The 16,225-nt window shown below is 40.6% G+C and overlaps 1 protein-coding gene across 10 annotated transcripts in view; it reads right to left on the bottom strand.

Annotated features, from left to right (window-relative positions):
• Positions 1–1,150: 1,150 nt before the first annotated feature.
• Positions 1,151–16,225, bottom strand: part of magi2a (membrane associated guanylate kinase, WW and PDZ domain containing 2a) — a 256,526-nt gene continuing 241,451 nt past the window's right edge. For 5 of the 10 annotated variants that reach the window (XM_026146236.2, XM_026146234.2, XM_026146237.2 and 2 more), the window contains 5 exons: positions 15,663–15,879; positions 14,722–14,947; positions 13,263–13,415; positions 9,032–9,170; positions 1,151–5,837 (listed from right to left, as the gene is read on the bottom strand). In XM_026146236.2, the coding sequence (XP_026002021.1) occupies positions 5,116–5,837; positions 9,032–9,170; positions 13,263–13,415; positions 14,722–14,947; positions 15,663–15,879 (1,457 nt within the window). In that variant the 3' untranslated portion in view covers positions 1,151–5,115. Of the gene's footprint in view, positions 5,838–8,634; positions 8,746–9,031; positions 9,171–13,262; positions 13,416–14,721; positions 14,948–15,662; positions 15,880–16,225 lie in introns of all 10 variants that reach the window. The other 5 variants (XM_026146239.2, XM_026146241.2, XM_080292089.1 and 2 more) reach the window with 4 other exon arrangements.

The following is a 16,225-nucleotide window of genomic DNA, read 5'->3' as shown; positions in this document are numbered from 1 at the left end:
AGAATATAGAGCAAATCAATGCAAAACGGTTTGCTTAAATAATTTATGAATGATACACAAACAATGAATACATGGTTTATAGCAGACTGTAAACTTACAATTTTAATGTGTATCAGATAGAGCTGTGAAGGTAGTAACTGCTGTTTTATATTTACAGTTTGAGTTAGAACTCGATGTAATAAATCAGCTGATTTAGACCAGGGCAGACTCAAATAGTTTACTTTAAATTCACTAACTGCAGCTTTTTCACTGAAAATGTAGCTTCTTCTTTTTTTTAAAGAACATTTCCACATGCGAACTTGTGTTCTGGTAAACTGATGGGCTCAGCACTGTGTATTCAGGTGATCATTAACAACATCTATTCAACCAGTCACATGGGAGTAAATCAGTTCATTTAGTCCTGCAGACGTGGTGAAAGATGACCTGCTAAAGTTCAGCTCACATAACCACTCATTACAGCAAAGGTACATTGAGCCTCGAAGCAGATTGGATACCACAGCAGAAGATCACACCAGGTGAACAAGAAATCAAGCTACAATTGGCAAGATTGGAAAAATCTTTCCTGATCCAAGTTTGAATTTCAGATGATACATTTGGATGAAGGATGAGAATTTTGGGTAAACAACACAAAAACAGGGAAAACATCTTGGCTTGTATCAGCTGTTCAGGCTGGCAGTACTGACGTAATGGTGCAGAGCATGGTTTCTTGAACATGACGTGATGAGTTCATTGTACTCAAATTGCCTGTATAGTTACCAGATGTGAATCTGGTAGGGCACCTTTGGGATGTGGTGAAACAGAAGATTCAACTGTGTGATGCTTTCATGTCAACATGGACCAAAATCTCTGAGGAACCTTTCCAGCACCTTGTTGAATCCATGCCATTAAGAATTAAGGCAAAGCGGAATCTCTTATACTCTTCATATCTACTTTATCCTTTGTTTAGTGGTTTGGTTTATGCATTATTTAACTGCTTGACTCCCCTCTCCTTTTTGGGCAATTTTTAAAAATATTTTACATATAAAACTTATTTGTTGATTAATCAAATCTTGCATTTGGAAACCTCTGCGGCCATAACAGAGCAAACAAAAACAGCATCCATACATCCACAAGGACTCACACAGCGGCACATCCTAAGAAATTTCCCATCTTGTGTCAAGAGTTTAGTTTATTTTGACAGCGTTTCAGAATATCATACAGGTAAACAAGATTTTTGCAAAAGTTAATATATTCATAGTGTTGCATTTCATAAAAATAGTTGCTCCACTTACAGTCTTTGTGACCATCAATAGTACACCGAGTCATATTTATAGAGATATTTGTTCAGGGTCTACACACTGCTATTACACTACACAGTGATACCGAGCCGCTCAGGTTGTCGGGGTTTATATTGTGGTGCGAAAGCGTGTCTTTGTTGTTCTCAAACACACACTTTAACACACCCCTAGGTTTTTTTTTTCTTTTTAAAATTTCCCTAGAAAACTACTTACAGTTTGACTCGATGGAGACAGCTCAGATGTGGAAAGCAGTGATTTGTGCAAAGGCAGAGCAAAAAAAGACACACGTTTCCCTGCTTCTGCTCAAATCTGAAGTCACAAAATAAAGGAGTAGTCCAACTAAATGGGTGTGATGTGACGGTGTGTAACTGAGGCATTTTACAAGTGACTGAAAAAGCTCAATTGTTTGCTCCCGGCTGGTGATTCCTCCATTCCTCCCATTTCAAACCCTCTGTGTTGGATTGTGTTTTTAAGTCAGTCTGCTTAGTGCGTGTGTAATTACGGATTACAACGGCAAACATAATGACTTGTGTCCCTCTGCTCACTCAAACACTATCAGTATGTCCCTCAGCAGAAGAAGGAAAGGAGGTTTTTTGTTTTTTTCTTAGGCTCTTTGATTCTCATTCAGAGAAAAATACTCAAAATTAACAGTTTGCTAGATTCCTCCCATTCAACAGCCATTCAGTGACTCAAAGAATGCACTGCAGCCCTGTCAAGCTTTGGATTCATGCAGAGTGTGGTGTGCTTACTGTTTGGCACGTTTAAGGGTGGGTGATATCTCGGTGCAGTTATTTAGCCTCAAAACTAAAAACAATAGCAAAAGGAATTAATGCTTTATCTGTAATCCTTTGCAGGGTGACTTACAGTGTTGGGGAACAGAGAACTACATGTAACTAAATTAGTATTTTTAACATTATTTTATTATTATAGCTTGTTGGCAGTTGAACATTTGTTTTGATGCAGTGATTCATGTAATCCAATTACATGAGGGTTTTTCACTACAGAAACTACAAATAAATGTTCCATAAATGCAATGAAATAGTCCCACCCATTTTTCTGTCAGTCTGTGGGTTGATCACAGGGATTTTGGTTATTTTGTAGGGCTTTTCGGTTTCATTTAGTATTACCGAGTTTTTAATTCAAAGGTCTTTTCTGAATATTTTGATGGAGGTATCTTGAGATTTTATTAATTTATTAACTCAAGATTAGGATTAACGTTAGTCCTACTTTAGTTATAACTTAAAATGAAAAATAAAACTGAACTGTTGATTGTTATAAACAGCGACGGCTTTGGCTGCGCACTAGGCTCACATTTAAGACCCACACTGAACACCTCTCCAGACTATAAAAGTGTGGATGACACTTTTATGCATGCACAATTTAAAATGGGAATTTATTGCAGTCTGGAAATAAACCAAGATGTTTTTATTGTCAAAAGGAAAGAGGGGACTTTTTTAGCTTTTTTTTTTTTTACTGTTATCTACTGAATACCAGCTACCGTTGCTTATTTTTAGACTCCAGTACATTTTTTTCTGGCCACTTTATGAGTGTGCAGCTATCTGAACATAACACTGACATACTGGTATTATGACTTTAATGCTGTTGTGGCTAACAGGCTAGCAAACAGCTTTTTACACACGCATATGCATATTTGACCTCAGTGCAGTAGCTTTTTCTTTTGAAACATTTTAGTAATATTAATACTGTGTAAAAAAAAAAAAAGAACTGACTTTTATCAAATTTTATTCTTTTCTTACTCATCATTGCACCTTATATGAAAACCGAGACAGTCAGCAAACATAAAGGAGCAGCTTTGCACGCTGCAAAGGTTACTAGGTTACCTCTTCTGTCTTTTTACAGGTTTGTTTTGTAAAATTACTAATTCAATCAAGTTTCCCCAACGCTCTTTATTAGTATCAGCGTAACTTTTGTACTTTTGTGTAGTTTATGTTCCAGCAACCTCAGGCAATGCTATCTGAGACAGATGAGACATTTTGTCCAACTTCACCTGACAGTCTTCATCCTAAAAATCTTTCCCTCCTGTGACATTAAATGTCAAGCTGCTTTCAAGTACCTCTGCCTGTAATCAAGAACGCGCCGTTTGAAGTCTTAGCGTCACTGTTTTATCAAACATTGTGCAAGAATAGAAAGCTTGACAGGAACTGTGGCAGTTACCAAAGGCGGCAGGGCTTAGCTAGTTACGAGCTTGATGTATAGAAATACAAGCGTTGCCTTCAAAGTCAGTCAGATTCTTGGGCAGGAATGCTTAAAAAAAAACAAAAAAAAAACAGGAACCCTCAAAAGAGCTTTGGCATGGATATATATGTCTCAATATCACACAGTGTAGACAGAATCTCTTAAAAGAAATTTAATTCAGCAGCTGACAAAGTGTCACGTTCACGAGCATTCAGTCCTTCCTTCGAGATGCAGATTGTTACGCAAGCGAGCTTCTGAGAAGGTGAGATTGATTCTCTACTGAATTAATATCAGATTTTATTAATTTGGTTTGGTTTAGGGTGCAAAGCTCTGTCTGCCATGTGGCGACGTTTGATTACACAATCTCATATAAGCAATTCTTCATGGAAATTACTGGTGTCAGACCTCATTAAGAAATCAGTAATGAAAAGCATCATGACCCGAGATGAACCACAAATAAAAAGGGACCGTGGATACCTCCGCTAATGGACTCATTTTCATACATAAGCTTGTGAAATAAATTATATATTTCACCGTGTCACACTAAAGAAATGCAGTTTATATTTATATCTGTAGAGTGGGTGTTGTATAGCAGCCTCTGTTGAACCCTCTGCAGTATTTTCACGGTTGAACCTTTTGTCCTCAGTCTAAGGCACTCTGCCCCTTCGTTGGTATCACGCAAGCTCCTTCTCTCAGTGTCTGACAGGACACCGCTGTCGCAGATTGCTTTGATCGTTAAGCACAGAAGAAAGGAAAATAGATTGAAGAGACACTCCCACTGAAGCCCGAGTGATTCAAACAGGCCGTGCAGTCGATCGCAGCAGGCTTGCTGAGACCCAGACCTGTGATCGCAGGGCGGAACAGGAGTGTGCAGGAGCAAGGAGCTACCTAAAGATCCGGGGCACGTCGTGCTGCTTCGCTCATTTATTTGTAGACTAGAATTTCTATATGTTCACTTAAAGATGATCTTATTTACAAAATGTTCCCACATATTCATATTCGTTATAATATATCTATGTCTATAACCATCTGATAGATTATTCAAGACAGGTTCAGGCCCAATACAGTCTCTGTTAAGGCAAAGTTTCTACTGATGAGTCGATTTTATTTCTGCGGTCGCTCTTTGATCCATTCACTCTCCTCAAAAACATCCGTTAAACATTCCTTTTCATAAAATAGACTCCACTGTGTAGATATATATAAAAAAATCCATCCGACATTTACTTCCTGCTATGTTGTTTATATTTGCATGTTTGCACCCCCCCCCCCCCTCAGTTCAGCAAAATAGAGGTCTTTAAAATTCATTTACTCCACAAATGATTCCCACCACGCTACACAAAGACTCTATTTGCTCTTCTTTTGTGTGTGTGTGTGTGTTAACTTGGATGATTTTCCAGTTCTTAAGGTGGTAGGTGTAAAATATGTTTCTCCAAAATAATTTAAAATACAGTTCCATAAATAAAACTTTAAAAACACGTGGTCCAGATCACCCTGCCCCCCTCCTCTTGGTTTTGACTGTATGGGAGAACAGGTCGATGAGGGGATGCAGGAGCACAGGAGGGAGTGAGAATGGTACTTTCATCCAGATGGGGTGGTTTAGTTCAGATGAGTGTGGCCACTGCTTTCTGCTGAAGCTGCGGGGTTATCTGCTCAGAGTGGACGTGCCTGTGCGCAGGGTGCTGGGCAGCTTGTCTGATCCAGGGATCTTCCAAGGTCCAGGAGAGACTGTGGCCTTCCTCCCCGCTGCGATGCTGCTGCTGCTGGTGCTCTTGTTGGGTAGGCTAGGCCAGCTCTCTCCCTGGCCCCTTTCTAGTTCCCTGGGCCTTGGCTTGCTCTGCTCCAGCTCCCCCTGCTTTGCTCCACTCCAGCGCTCTACATCTTCCCTGCTGTTCCCGTTAATGTGTGGGAGCTTAGAGCTGCTAGGAGAGTGAGTGGACTCTCTATTGTCCCTAGTATTTCTCTCCTTGGACCTTCCTCTGTTGCTTCTGGAAGGTTTAGGCTCTCCGCTCTGCCCGTCCTTGCCCCCTTCCCCATCAGGAGTTGGCTGCATCCTGAGGCCCTTGTGGGTGGACCTGCCACCCTCCTTCTTAGCTCTGCTGCTCCCGCTGGTCGCAGCCGCTCTCCTCGCGTGGCCGATTGGGTCTGGGTTTAGCAGCTCGGCTTTCTGGGGGCTCTTCGAATGCTCCGTCCTGCTGTCTCGTGCCACCGGGTCTCGATGGACATCCTGAGGTGGCAGATGAGGAAGGTCGGGGGCTGGGGCTAGATGAGATGAAGGCGATGACATGGAAAGGCTTTCGATGGGAGGGGCTATTTCCGACAGGCTTGGGGAGGCTGAAGGGCGACCATCCCATGGGGCGGCATTGTCTGGAATGCATATGGATGCAGTCAATAACAACATAACAACACCACTCACCCAAAAACATTAAAAAAAATAAACTCTAATCATTACAGCAATCATGCCTATTCTACAAGCTGGAAGCACTGAGGTAAATATCAGAACAGGACGATAACCTACTTTCAGACGTGTCACAGGGCAACTCTACTTTTAGACAACATCCATCTGCCTCCCATAACTCTCTTAAAGGCCTTGGCCAACCGAAAATGTCGGCGGAAAATCGAAAACAGGTTTAATGAAATGGATGATGTGTCCAATAGGGTGGTGCTTTAGTGAGAATGAAAACCATAGGGGCAGAGTGCCTCTCTCTTTTTCTCTAAAGCTGGAGGAACTCGGTATCGGTGTAGCTTCCGCATTGAATCTGCGGTGCATTCCTCCACAACTCTCCACTCTCACAGACTGTTAGCTTCTGTTTCCGCACCGATGAGCCTCAGTCCCTGGGCCATCAGTCATTTTCAGTGGTCTAGGCAGGGGGCAGAGGCTAGGCTTGCTACACCGGCGCCATGAGGCCCAATTATAAGAAGCTCTGGAGCATTTTGAATGCAGGACGAGCAGGAGGTCATTTCTGAGCAAACTGGAGCTTCACAGTGTCGGATCACTTAATCTCTCTAAATTTCAGCGGAGTCACTTTAGCACATTACAAAATAAATACCTAGATCTGTGCTTATCAAAATCATCTGAAAAGCTTATTTTTAACCGTTTAGCAAGAGCAGAATCAGATAGAGGTCAGATACTGCCAAAGATCACTTCTCTGACTCACAAAAACTATAATTCATTAATGAATGTATTTAAAAACACTTTCAGTGACAGTACTCACACTTCCACACATTTTTCATGTTTACAAAAGATTTTGGGGTGAAATAAATAGGGGAGGAATGCAATGGGGAAATACCAAATACATAAAAAAATACCAACTTAAAAAAACATGACAGAGCCTGCAATGTATTTTACAGACTTCTACTGTAGACAGTTTTTTAAGCGTGCCATTTATTCTTTTGTCCTGGACTTGTCCAGTTTCCTCAAATCTTTTAAGAATATGCTGCACACCACGCAGAAATATGCCAAGTTTGAATCTTGTAATACAGTTTTATGCCTGTCAAATTGTGGTATTTTGGCTTTTTGTTTTGGTAGATTTAGCTGAAGAAATTGCAACAAATCATGTTTTTCTGACAGGCCGGTAGTAACAAAAGTTACAATTTAAAACTGGATCTTCACAAAGTCTGTTCTGTGTAGACACAACACTGATTCATCCCTTGAGTTAGATGCCTTTTAATGCTAGAATGAGTCAAACAAAAAAAACATTCCCCTGAAAGGACGGGAATGAAAATGAATGAAAAAAGACCTTTAGAAAGCGGAGAACTACTGCTCAAGACCACTTTAAACATCTGGGTCCTTGGAAGCAAAATATAATGCTGAGGTCTACAGTTTAGTGCCGAGCAGTTAGTGTGAGGGTTTACAGCAGTTACACAGGACGTATTACTCAGCATACAAAAACTGTATCTGAACTGATTTCTGTTTCTGACAAAAAGCTTTTAAGAGAAAATTACTACGCAAAACAGAAGAAAAGTTTTGAACAGAAACATACTAAGTGCTATTTTTACATAGTTTGCTTTCATGTTTCTTTACTAAAAGTAGCAAATAACTTTGACCACCTAAGTAGCAAGCTTAAGTGTAAGTTTTGATAAATTTGATAAACGCATACCCTTAGAAAGGGCGCACTCAATATCTCAACGCCACGCAGATGAACACAAAATAACATTTGTGCTCATACTCACAGCTACATCACACAGTTTATACTCTTGATTTTTGGTGCTTTATTTTGCATAAACCCTTAAAAATCTCACAGCAACCCGAAACAAAAATAGCTCGCTCCTTTGAACATTAGTATGCTAATGCTTTAAATAGGCAAATTAATCACAGCGCGTGATTTGAATAACCTTCCAGTATGCAAATGAATTGCTTGTAAACTAGGAATGATTAAATGTTGAATCAAACCCACGCAGATTAGGCCATGTGGGTTAAAAAATGTCGCTTCTAGGCTGCAGGGGAACTCGGATAACAGTAGCTATCTACAGATAGGGTGCCGTGTTGTCTGGCTGACCACACCGGGACTCCTTGTGTGCATGTTTCAAGATTGTAGCTCAAGGCAAGTATTAAAAAAAGCTCTCCACACAGAGAGATTAAAACCTGGGCTGGAAGGGGACTAACAGAGAAGGGCAGACATGGGGGAGCGACAGGGGTGACCACCAAGGCCAGTTGTTGATGAATAAGCCTCACAGAGAGGGGGGTTAACAGATAAGTGAGCATCATGCTGACGCAGAAGCCACAGGAGTGAGTGACGCATTGGAGTTTTACTGCCCGCAGTGTCATACAAATAAATGTCCCCTTCCAGGCTCAATTCATGCTGCGCTGAAACTTTACTGGGTAAATAATCTGCTGTAATATTTCACGTTCATTTCCCCTGGCTGGCTCAGGATGCACGCTCATATAGCTTTATTTTTGAGCCCATAGGTAGCTGTTGGTGGCTGATTTATCTTTCAGTCAGGAACAGAGTTATGTTCACTAATTTTAGAACCTCCTGCAGCTCGGTGTGATTTTTGTTGATTACTCCTGGAGCAAAAAAACAGAAAAGAAAAGAAAAATCTTCAAGAGTTTGGGGCTTTTCAAAGTTATAAAACAAGTTTTGATGTGAAAACAACGCACAATACCAAAGCACAGAAAGCCAGGGTTAAGTGAAGAGAAAGAAACATTCGTATGGTCACAAACCGTGTCTTTAGAGTGGCCCGTTAGGAAGAAATAGGGGGAGCCATGCGTGTCACTTTTCATGCACATGGAGAGACTGGAAGATACCATTCCTATAGAAGGGGAAGTAACAACCTAGACCAATCAATTAGTGATAGATCACTGAAATGGACAGAAGATAAACTAGTGTTAGTTAAGACAGAAAAGACAATTAGTTTACAGCAACAGTGAAATACAGAACTAAGAGATTAAATACAAAAGGATGACGGCTACAGAGGCAGAAGATACAATATGAATAAAAATGCATGTCAGATTAATATTACTAAGAGTCGATGTGATACTAGATTAACAGTGAAAAAAATACTACGTGTTAAGAAAGAAATGATCTGAGAGACAAATAATTTAAAGTCTAGAACCTTACCGTACTCTGGGACCTGCCCTGTACCCCTCTTTAGGAGGAGACGAACCCGCCTGCCCCCAGACTTGATGAGCTCGATAGCCCTAGCATGGGTCATGTCCCGAGTGCTCTCCCCATTGATCTCAATGATCTGGTCCCCAACCTGCATGTCAGAAAGTTTGCAAAGAAAACAAAGAAAGAAGCTAAGAAGTCTGTTTGTACTTTCCTTGCAAGGTCAAATCAATAAGACATTTTAGTTATAACAATATGCTTACAGCTTTTGGTCACATGCTAAATCTAAACCAAAGCTAAGCAAAATCTTTCTGGATTGTAAACTGGGGTTTATTTGCTTTAGACTAAACGTATGGATGGTTTTTAAATAGTGCTTTTAGGCATTTTTGCCTTTATTTGATTAGTGACAATTTAGGGATACATCAGTGATGTGTCATGTGTGTAACTGTAAGCCACCAAAAAGCAAGTCTGATATATAGCCCTATTTTCCTACTTTTGTGGTTGCTTGGTCTCTTGTTATTAAATTGTTTGCATCATCTTTGCTGTGCAACAGACCAGAACATTCATACACAGCATTTATCTTCCATCCTTGCTTTCAGATCATGCCCTTTTTTGTCATTTAATTTTTCTTCATGACATACACTCGGAAATGACTCTTCAACATCAATAAACATGAAGCAGTAATTTAGAGTAAAATGCAACTGAAACATATAAAATCAAAGGCATTCATTGAAATGATTTGTCATTGAAAAATGTGCTTTGTATAAACTAAATGTATATCAGCGAAGTAAATCTGATTTGATCAGATTCCATTAAATTAAACATTTTGCATTGTGCCAATGTAACAAAATTACATAGAACATTAAATTAGTTACAGTCATCAAACAATGTAGTGGTAGGCTTGAAGACATAGGCCTCACAAAGGTAACAACTACACCTATAATATAATTGAATAAATCAAACGCAGTCTAGAAACTGTCAACCTGCTTCTGTTTGAAAGAAAGAAGAAGTATTTTTTCAGCCATGAACTTAGGGCAGCTTTGTTCTGTGATCGATAAATACTTTGCTGGCTGTATTCAGAACAGCCAAATACAGCAACCACTGGAACAAGTCTGAAGCTGTGTGCATCGATTAGACGGAGTATCAATAAAGCTCAATGACCACTGAAGGGAAAACCAAACTGCCCTCAATCAATCCAAAACAAAGCAGTAAGAATGGAGCAGATAAATCTAAATGATTAGATGACCCTTGCTATTTGTATGAAATGTTTCCTTGTGAGTTTATAAGGATCAATACAGATTTACAATCACTGGCCCCTTTATTAGTTACGCCTTAATAGTACTGGATTGGATTTCTGAACTTTTGCCTTCAGAGCTGTTTTAAGGTATTGGAAACATTCTCCACAGATTTTGATCCTTATTAAGACTTTCCCGTTCCACTACATCCAAAGGTGCTATAGTCGCTTGAGATCTGGTGCCTGGGGAGGCCATTTGAGTACAGTTTCATATTCAAGCAACCAGTTTGAGATGATTTGAGCTTTGTGACATGGTGTGTCATCTGGTTACTGCTGGGGACACTGTGGTTATTACACCACCAGCAGCAGCAGCAGCAGCAGGAGCTAGAACCAAGACTTGTTTTGATCATGTCTATATAACTACATGCATTGGGCTGCTGCTATCTGATTGGTTGTTTAGATATATGTGTTAATGAGGTGTTAATGAGCAGTTGAAGAGGAATACATAATACACTGGTTGTTAAGTGTATAAAATAATCATAACAGCAGCAGCTCAGCTAAAACCTAAAGTTAATATTCCCAGGCCTATCCCTTCTTTATGTGACCACTCCTTGGTGTATGTGAGGATGGCTCAAATATGAAACACTTCAAAGCCCTTCATGTGAGGGCCCTGAGGTTCACTAATGGGAGAAATCATGAGGAACAGGACAAAACATGCTGAGCCAATTACACTAACAAATGGAGAAGTCTCCCAGTAATGGTAGGAGGGTAATTTTAAAGTTAGGAGTGGACTAGAGTCAAGAGAGGGGGAGTCATTACGTGTCATTACAGTGGTCTGAAGAGGTGGAAGCCAAGACTGTTCTCATTAAACCTCAGCCCCTAACAGCAGCAGAGAGTGATCTCCATTTTCATCTTTAATAAAGAGGGAAAGAAAGCTGAATGGACAGCACGTGAGCTCAAAAAGCAGGAGATGGGAGCGAAGCTCGGAGAAGTAATTAAATGTGCTGAATGATTATCGGTAAAAATCAATCACTTCATACAATTTTCTTAACAGCATCTACAGTGACATTTAACCTAAAAAAAACAAACCTGTTAGAAATTGTAAGCGCTCCTTGTTGCTGATTATTTTGTTCGCAAGAGGGTTTTTTTTCCTCCTTTTTAAGAGCCTGTTGAGTAGAAACTACTTGGCTCAAACTCAAAATGTCAGAGTGACTGCAGGGAGTCACAGAGCATGTGGGCTTTTTGGTTTCCACACCTGAGTATGTTAAAGCGCTACTCAAATCCACAGTGACAGCCATGCTTTTTAACTACTGTCTCGCATTTGCTTAAGTTAAATGCAGATTGATTCCTCGCCGCATGCAGCGGTGTGGATACGTGGATTGCTGGAGGAGGGATCACACGGCTTACACTGTTTGATCAATCAACGGTGACAAATATGAAGCGCATACATGCGTCTACTTAAGTAAAATCCTGGGGCATTGGCTTTATTTACTTATTTTACATGTCATTAGGACACAAAATAAAACTTTACAGTTCAAAATTAACCCGAGAGGGTGACCGCATAGGTGCCCTCTCGGGTTTGTAAAACTTCTGTTTTGTACATTTTATATTTTGCTTTATTTGGTAACAACTGAAACTAACCAGTTTATTATGTACACCTGTTCAACTGCGTTTTAACCGAAATATCGAATCAGCCAATCACATGGCACCGACTCAGTGTACTGAGGTATGCAGACACGATCAAGGCAACCTGCTTGAATGGTCATCAAAATGGGCAAGAAAGGGGATTTAAATGACTTTGAACATGGCATTGTTTTTGTTTTGAGTATTTGATAAACACATTTAATTGTGCAAAGCGTGGCTCCAGTTAGAGTCAAAAAAATCAATCAAACCAGGGTTTGCTGTAGGGTGCGCCTACCTTCTCACTGACACAGTTATTCATGTGAACTTGTCCTTTTTTTTTTGTTTGTCAGATCCACACGTCACTCGTCCACATCTACTTCAAAATGCTCAACTTGAGGCTTCAACAAAGCACTCTAAACTAATGTGTTAGTTACTTCCATGTTTAATGAGAACTGAATGCAGCTCTTTCCAACTTAAAATGTAACTTACTGTAGTAGACTGCTACATCAGTTAATTGGTACAACATGAAACCTGTCATTGGAGTTTTTTTATGTCCAGAAACTTTACTGGTAATCAGTTTGACTTTTTCTTTCTCACTTTCTTTGTTTAATACTAAATACTTAAAAAGAAACTATCACTACTTCACAGCAGTTTGTTTACTGATTTTAAGTAGAGCTCCACAAGTATTCCTGCTTCCTTTTCCACGTCCGTCTGGAGCCACTGGACTACAACGATTACAACACAGAAAAGGAAAAGTAATATCTCCCTCAGGGGCATTTTACACCATTATCTTTGACAGGTTCATTACAGATAAGCACTGTAGTGCATACTGAGGCTAACAGCCGCAGATGTAAGAATCGGAGGACATGCAAGAAAAAGAAAACAGGACTGAGGGAAACGCCAAAGACAGAAAAGCTGCTGGGGAAGTGGAAGGGTTTTATTTTCATTTCCACTGGATTTATTGTTATTACATATATATATGTAATTCAGAAAATGTGTGTGCTGCTTTGTTTTTTTAGCTAAAAGGATAACTGTGTAGCTGTGGAGACCATCAAACACATGACATCATGATGGCCCCATTAAATGATTAAATCTGTCTTTAACCTGCTGAATATCACCTGATGCTAAACAAAAGGAAGAAGTTAAGTTTTGGGAATTTGGGAGGAGACAAACTTGCGATCAGCATCAGAAGGACAAACCATCTCATACATAAGTTATTTTGACAGATTAGTTCTTAGCTGGCACAAAAAAAAGTTGCAGTTGCAGCGTTGATAACATCAGACAATTACAGACAACACCGTGTAATGCAGCAAAGATTGAAAGCAGCTTAACTTTTAACGATGGGGTAATCGCTTTCTTAAAGGAAATGATGTCATCAAACCCTACCCTCATCCTCCCGTTGCGAATGGCCGGCCCGTCCTCTGCGAGTCGTAGGACAAAGAGGTCCATTTTGTACTCCCGCCCTCCACGGATGCTAAAACCGAAGCCCTTCACGCTCTTCTCCAGCTCCACTGTGAAGAAGTCGAAGTCCTGTGTAAGCTGAGACAAGCAGAGATCACGCATGATCAGATGCAGTCGTACTCGAGCACAAAACAGACTATGACTGCAGAAAATTGTCTCCAATAATAGTTTTTTTGAAGGAGAACGGAGCAAAAGCAATGGGGGAGGTGCTAATAAGACCAAAACTTTAGCTTCAATACATGAGTTTTTGAGAAATAACACGGCATTTACTTTGACAGACAAAACCAGCTTTAAATAGAAAAACAAAGGGTTTATACAAAAACTCAAAATATCTAGAAACAAGCTTAGAATATAATAGAAAAACAATCTCTCTGGAAATATATTTTACTACATTATTGTACAAGAGACTGTGCAATGAAAAATATGTTTGAGGTAATTCAGTGCCACGTAACAGCTTTTTCACCATGTGAGCCCTAAAACATTATTTTAGACCCTGAATTTGTAACTTTAAAATGTTCCTCTCAGCATGTCCCTGATCACCAACCAAATTTAGAAGTATTTATACATTTATTGGCCACTGGCAGCTGAGCTGTGAACACAAGGTTGATATACAGCTCAAATTTTAAGTTTACTTGTTAGGAAGTAGTTTCTTATTTACACATCCAAAATATCATTGGTGAAATATTGGCAATTTTTTGTCATATTTATGGCCACCATACAACTTTAAGTCCATTTATCGCTCTCCTTTAACCTGCTCAGTAAGGAGAAGGAAGGTTTCTTTACACCTGCAATAATTTACAAGTGGTGGTACAGCTCTGTGCTGGGAGCCCGTTTCCCTTCTATGGAGGAGTTTGTATTAGTGCAAACAGCAGCAGGAAGACAGTCCATACATAACGGAGCACAGAGAACAGATATGCAGCATGAAAAGTAGGAGCTGTGTTGTAAGTGTGCCGCAAAATGACTTGGCATCTGTAGGCAGGCCTAAGATTTGTCAGTTGGATGTGTACAGGGGTACCAGCTGAGCCATTAGCTCCTGTAAGCTGGCACTGAGCTCAGCTGTCATCAGCTGATCATGCAGGATTGCAGGCTGAGCTCAACTTTGTGACCTGCCTGAACGAACGCTGTGCTCAATTTTAGGTTTTCACCAACTCATGTCTGGCTCTTAATTGGATTTGTGCACAGATAGCAGAGATAAAATTGAAAGAAAAAGAGTTAACAGATACTAAAAAGGCTCCGTAGAGCTGTAGGGGACTGATATGATATGATTATGTCCTAGATTTCAAATATCAATGTTCATATTGACAATCCTGTATGATTTGACCTTCAGAAAAGAGTCTGTTGAAGGATGAGTCACTCTCATCCTCAAGGCAAAGTCCTTCCTTACTTGAACTGGTGGCATTCGGTACTCTGGGATGGCAAATTGTCTAGCATCTGTGGCTAGCTGTCGATAGTCCAGCAGAGGCGGGTGTCTGTAATCCAACGTGGGCGGCTGCCGGTAGTCTGCCACGGGAGGGTGCCGGTAGTCCACCGGCGGCTGTCGGTAGTCTGTGAATGGTGGCTGTCGGATGTCTGGTTTAACATCTTGCCTCGCCTTCACCTCAGACCTGTAACTAACAGACCAATGAGAATGAAGGAGGAACTTCCAGGGAGGATTCCTACAGCTGTCATCACCACCTTTGGACATGGAAGATTACTCGTGTTATCTTTCAGCGTGCTTAGCAAACAAAAGAAACCCCATCTCTAACAAACTGCTGGGTCATCCGGCGCTGACAGAAATGGCTTGTTTTTAGTTTTGAAATGACAACCATTAAACACAACTTAAGTGAGGAAATTAAACATCACATAAAATGTTTATAATAAAAACAAACTCTCTCTCACGCTGATGAGTGCAAAGATATCTGAATACTGTGTAAAGCAGAGGGAACGGAAATGAGGCTGTAAATTTTGGGACCCCTGTAGTTCTTGGTAAAATATTCAACAGATCTCGATAAAGAAGCAATTTATGTAAATAATTTAGCACTCCATAAGAGTTAAGTGATGTTATACAACAAAATAGTGAGCGAGCGTGAGAGATGAACAAAGAGAAGGGACAATAAGAGAGACAAAGATGAAGCTGGAAAAAGAAACTGAAAAGGGGAGAAGAGAGAGGCTCGAGCGCAAGGTGAAGAGAAAGAGAAAGGAGATATCTGACTCGCTCAGGGTACCTTTATTCCCAGAGGAACGGTGTTTCACCCCAGTGGCAGATAAAGAGCTAGTCTATAAAAAATGCTTCACTGCGTCATAAAAAAAAAAAATCAAGGCAGCTGCTTGTAAACCGACTCTTACCTGCTCTCGTGGGTGTAGGTCTGAGGTGTCGGGGCAGGAAGCTGAGTCACAGGGCTCTGGTGGGGCATGGGGTTGGGCTGGCTGGCAGAGGGGCTCGGTTCTGTCACTGCTTGGTTAGACAGGGAGGCTGCAGTGTTTAGCTGGGCCTTAGGGCTGTGCTGGTGAGCCATGGGGCTCTGCTTCTCCGAGCTGGGGGCTGATGGAGGATTGCTCACCTCTGAAAAACAGAATGTGATGTAAGAAAATCAAACCATAAGGTATCAGCTAAGGCTGTCTTGTCACTATAACTTGATTGTCTTGGCCACTTGAGGGCAGCACAGCAAACCTATTGTCCTCTGATAAAGTTGATCTGCTGGAGTAACGGCGCTATTTATTTCTTTTCAACTGCTAAATCTGAGCGGAAAAGGAGATTCCTGTTTAGGTTTTCACCACATGCCTAAGGGCATATTTGAGTCTTCACTTTATTTACTATGACAGAAATGAAACAATGGCCTGAAAAAAAATCAAGCGGCCGATTAAAGCTGGGTGGTGGTGAAAGTGTTCTTGATTTGAATAATTCTTAA

The sequence above is a fragment of the Astatotilapia calliptera genome, chromosome 17 (genome assembly GCF_964374335.1).
Source record: "Astatotilapia calliptera chromosome 17, fAstCal68.1, whole genome shotgun sequence".
Classification (NCBI taxonomy): domain Eukaryota; kingdom Metazoa; phylum Chordata; class Actinopteri; order Cichliformes; family Cichlidae; genus Astatotilapia; species Astatotilapia calliptera.
The sequence above is the reverse complement of the archived record's forward strand: the minus strand, read 5'-3'. Positions and strand labels throughout refer to the sequence as shown.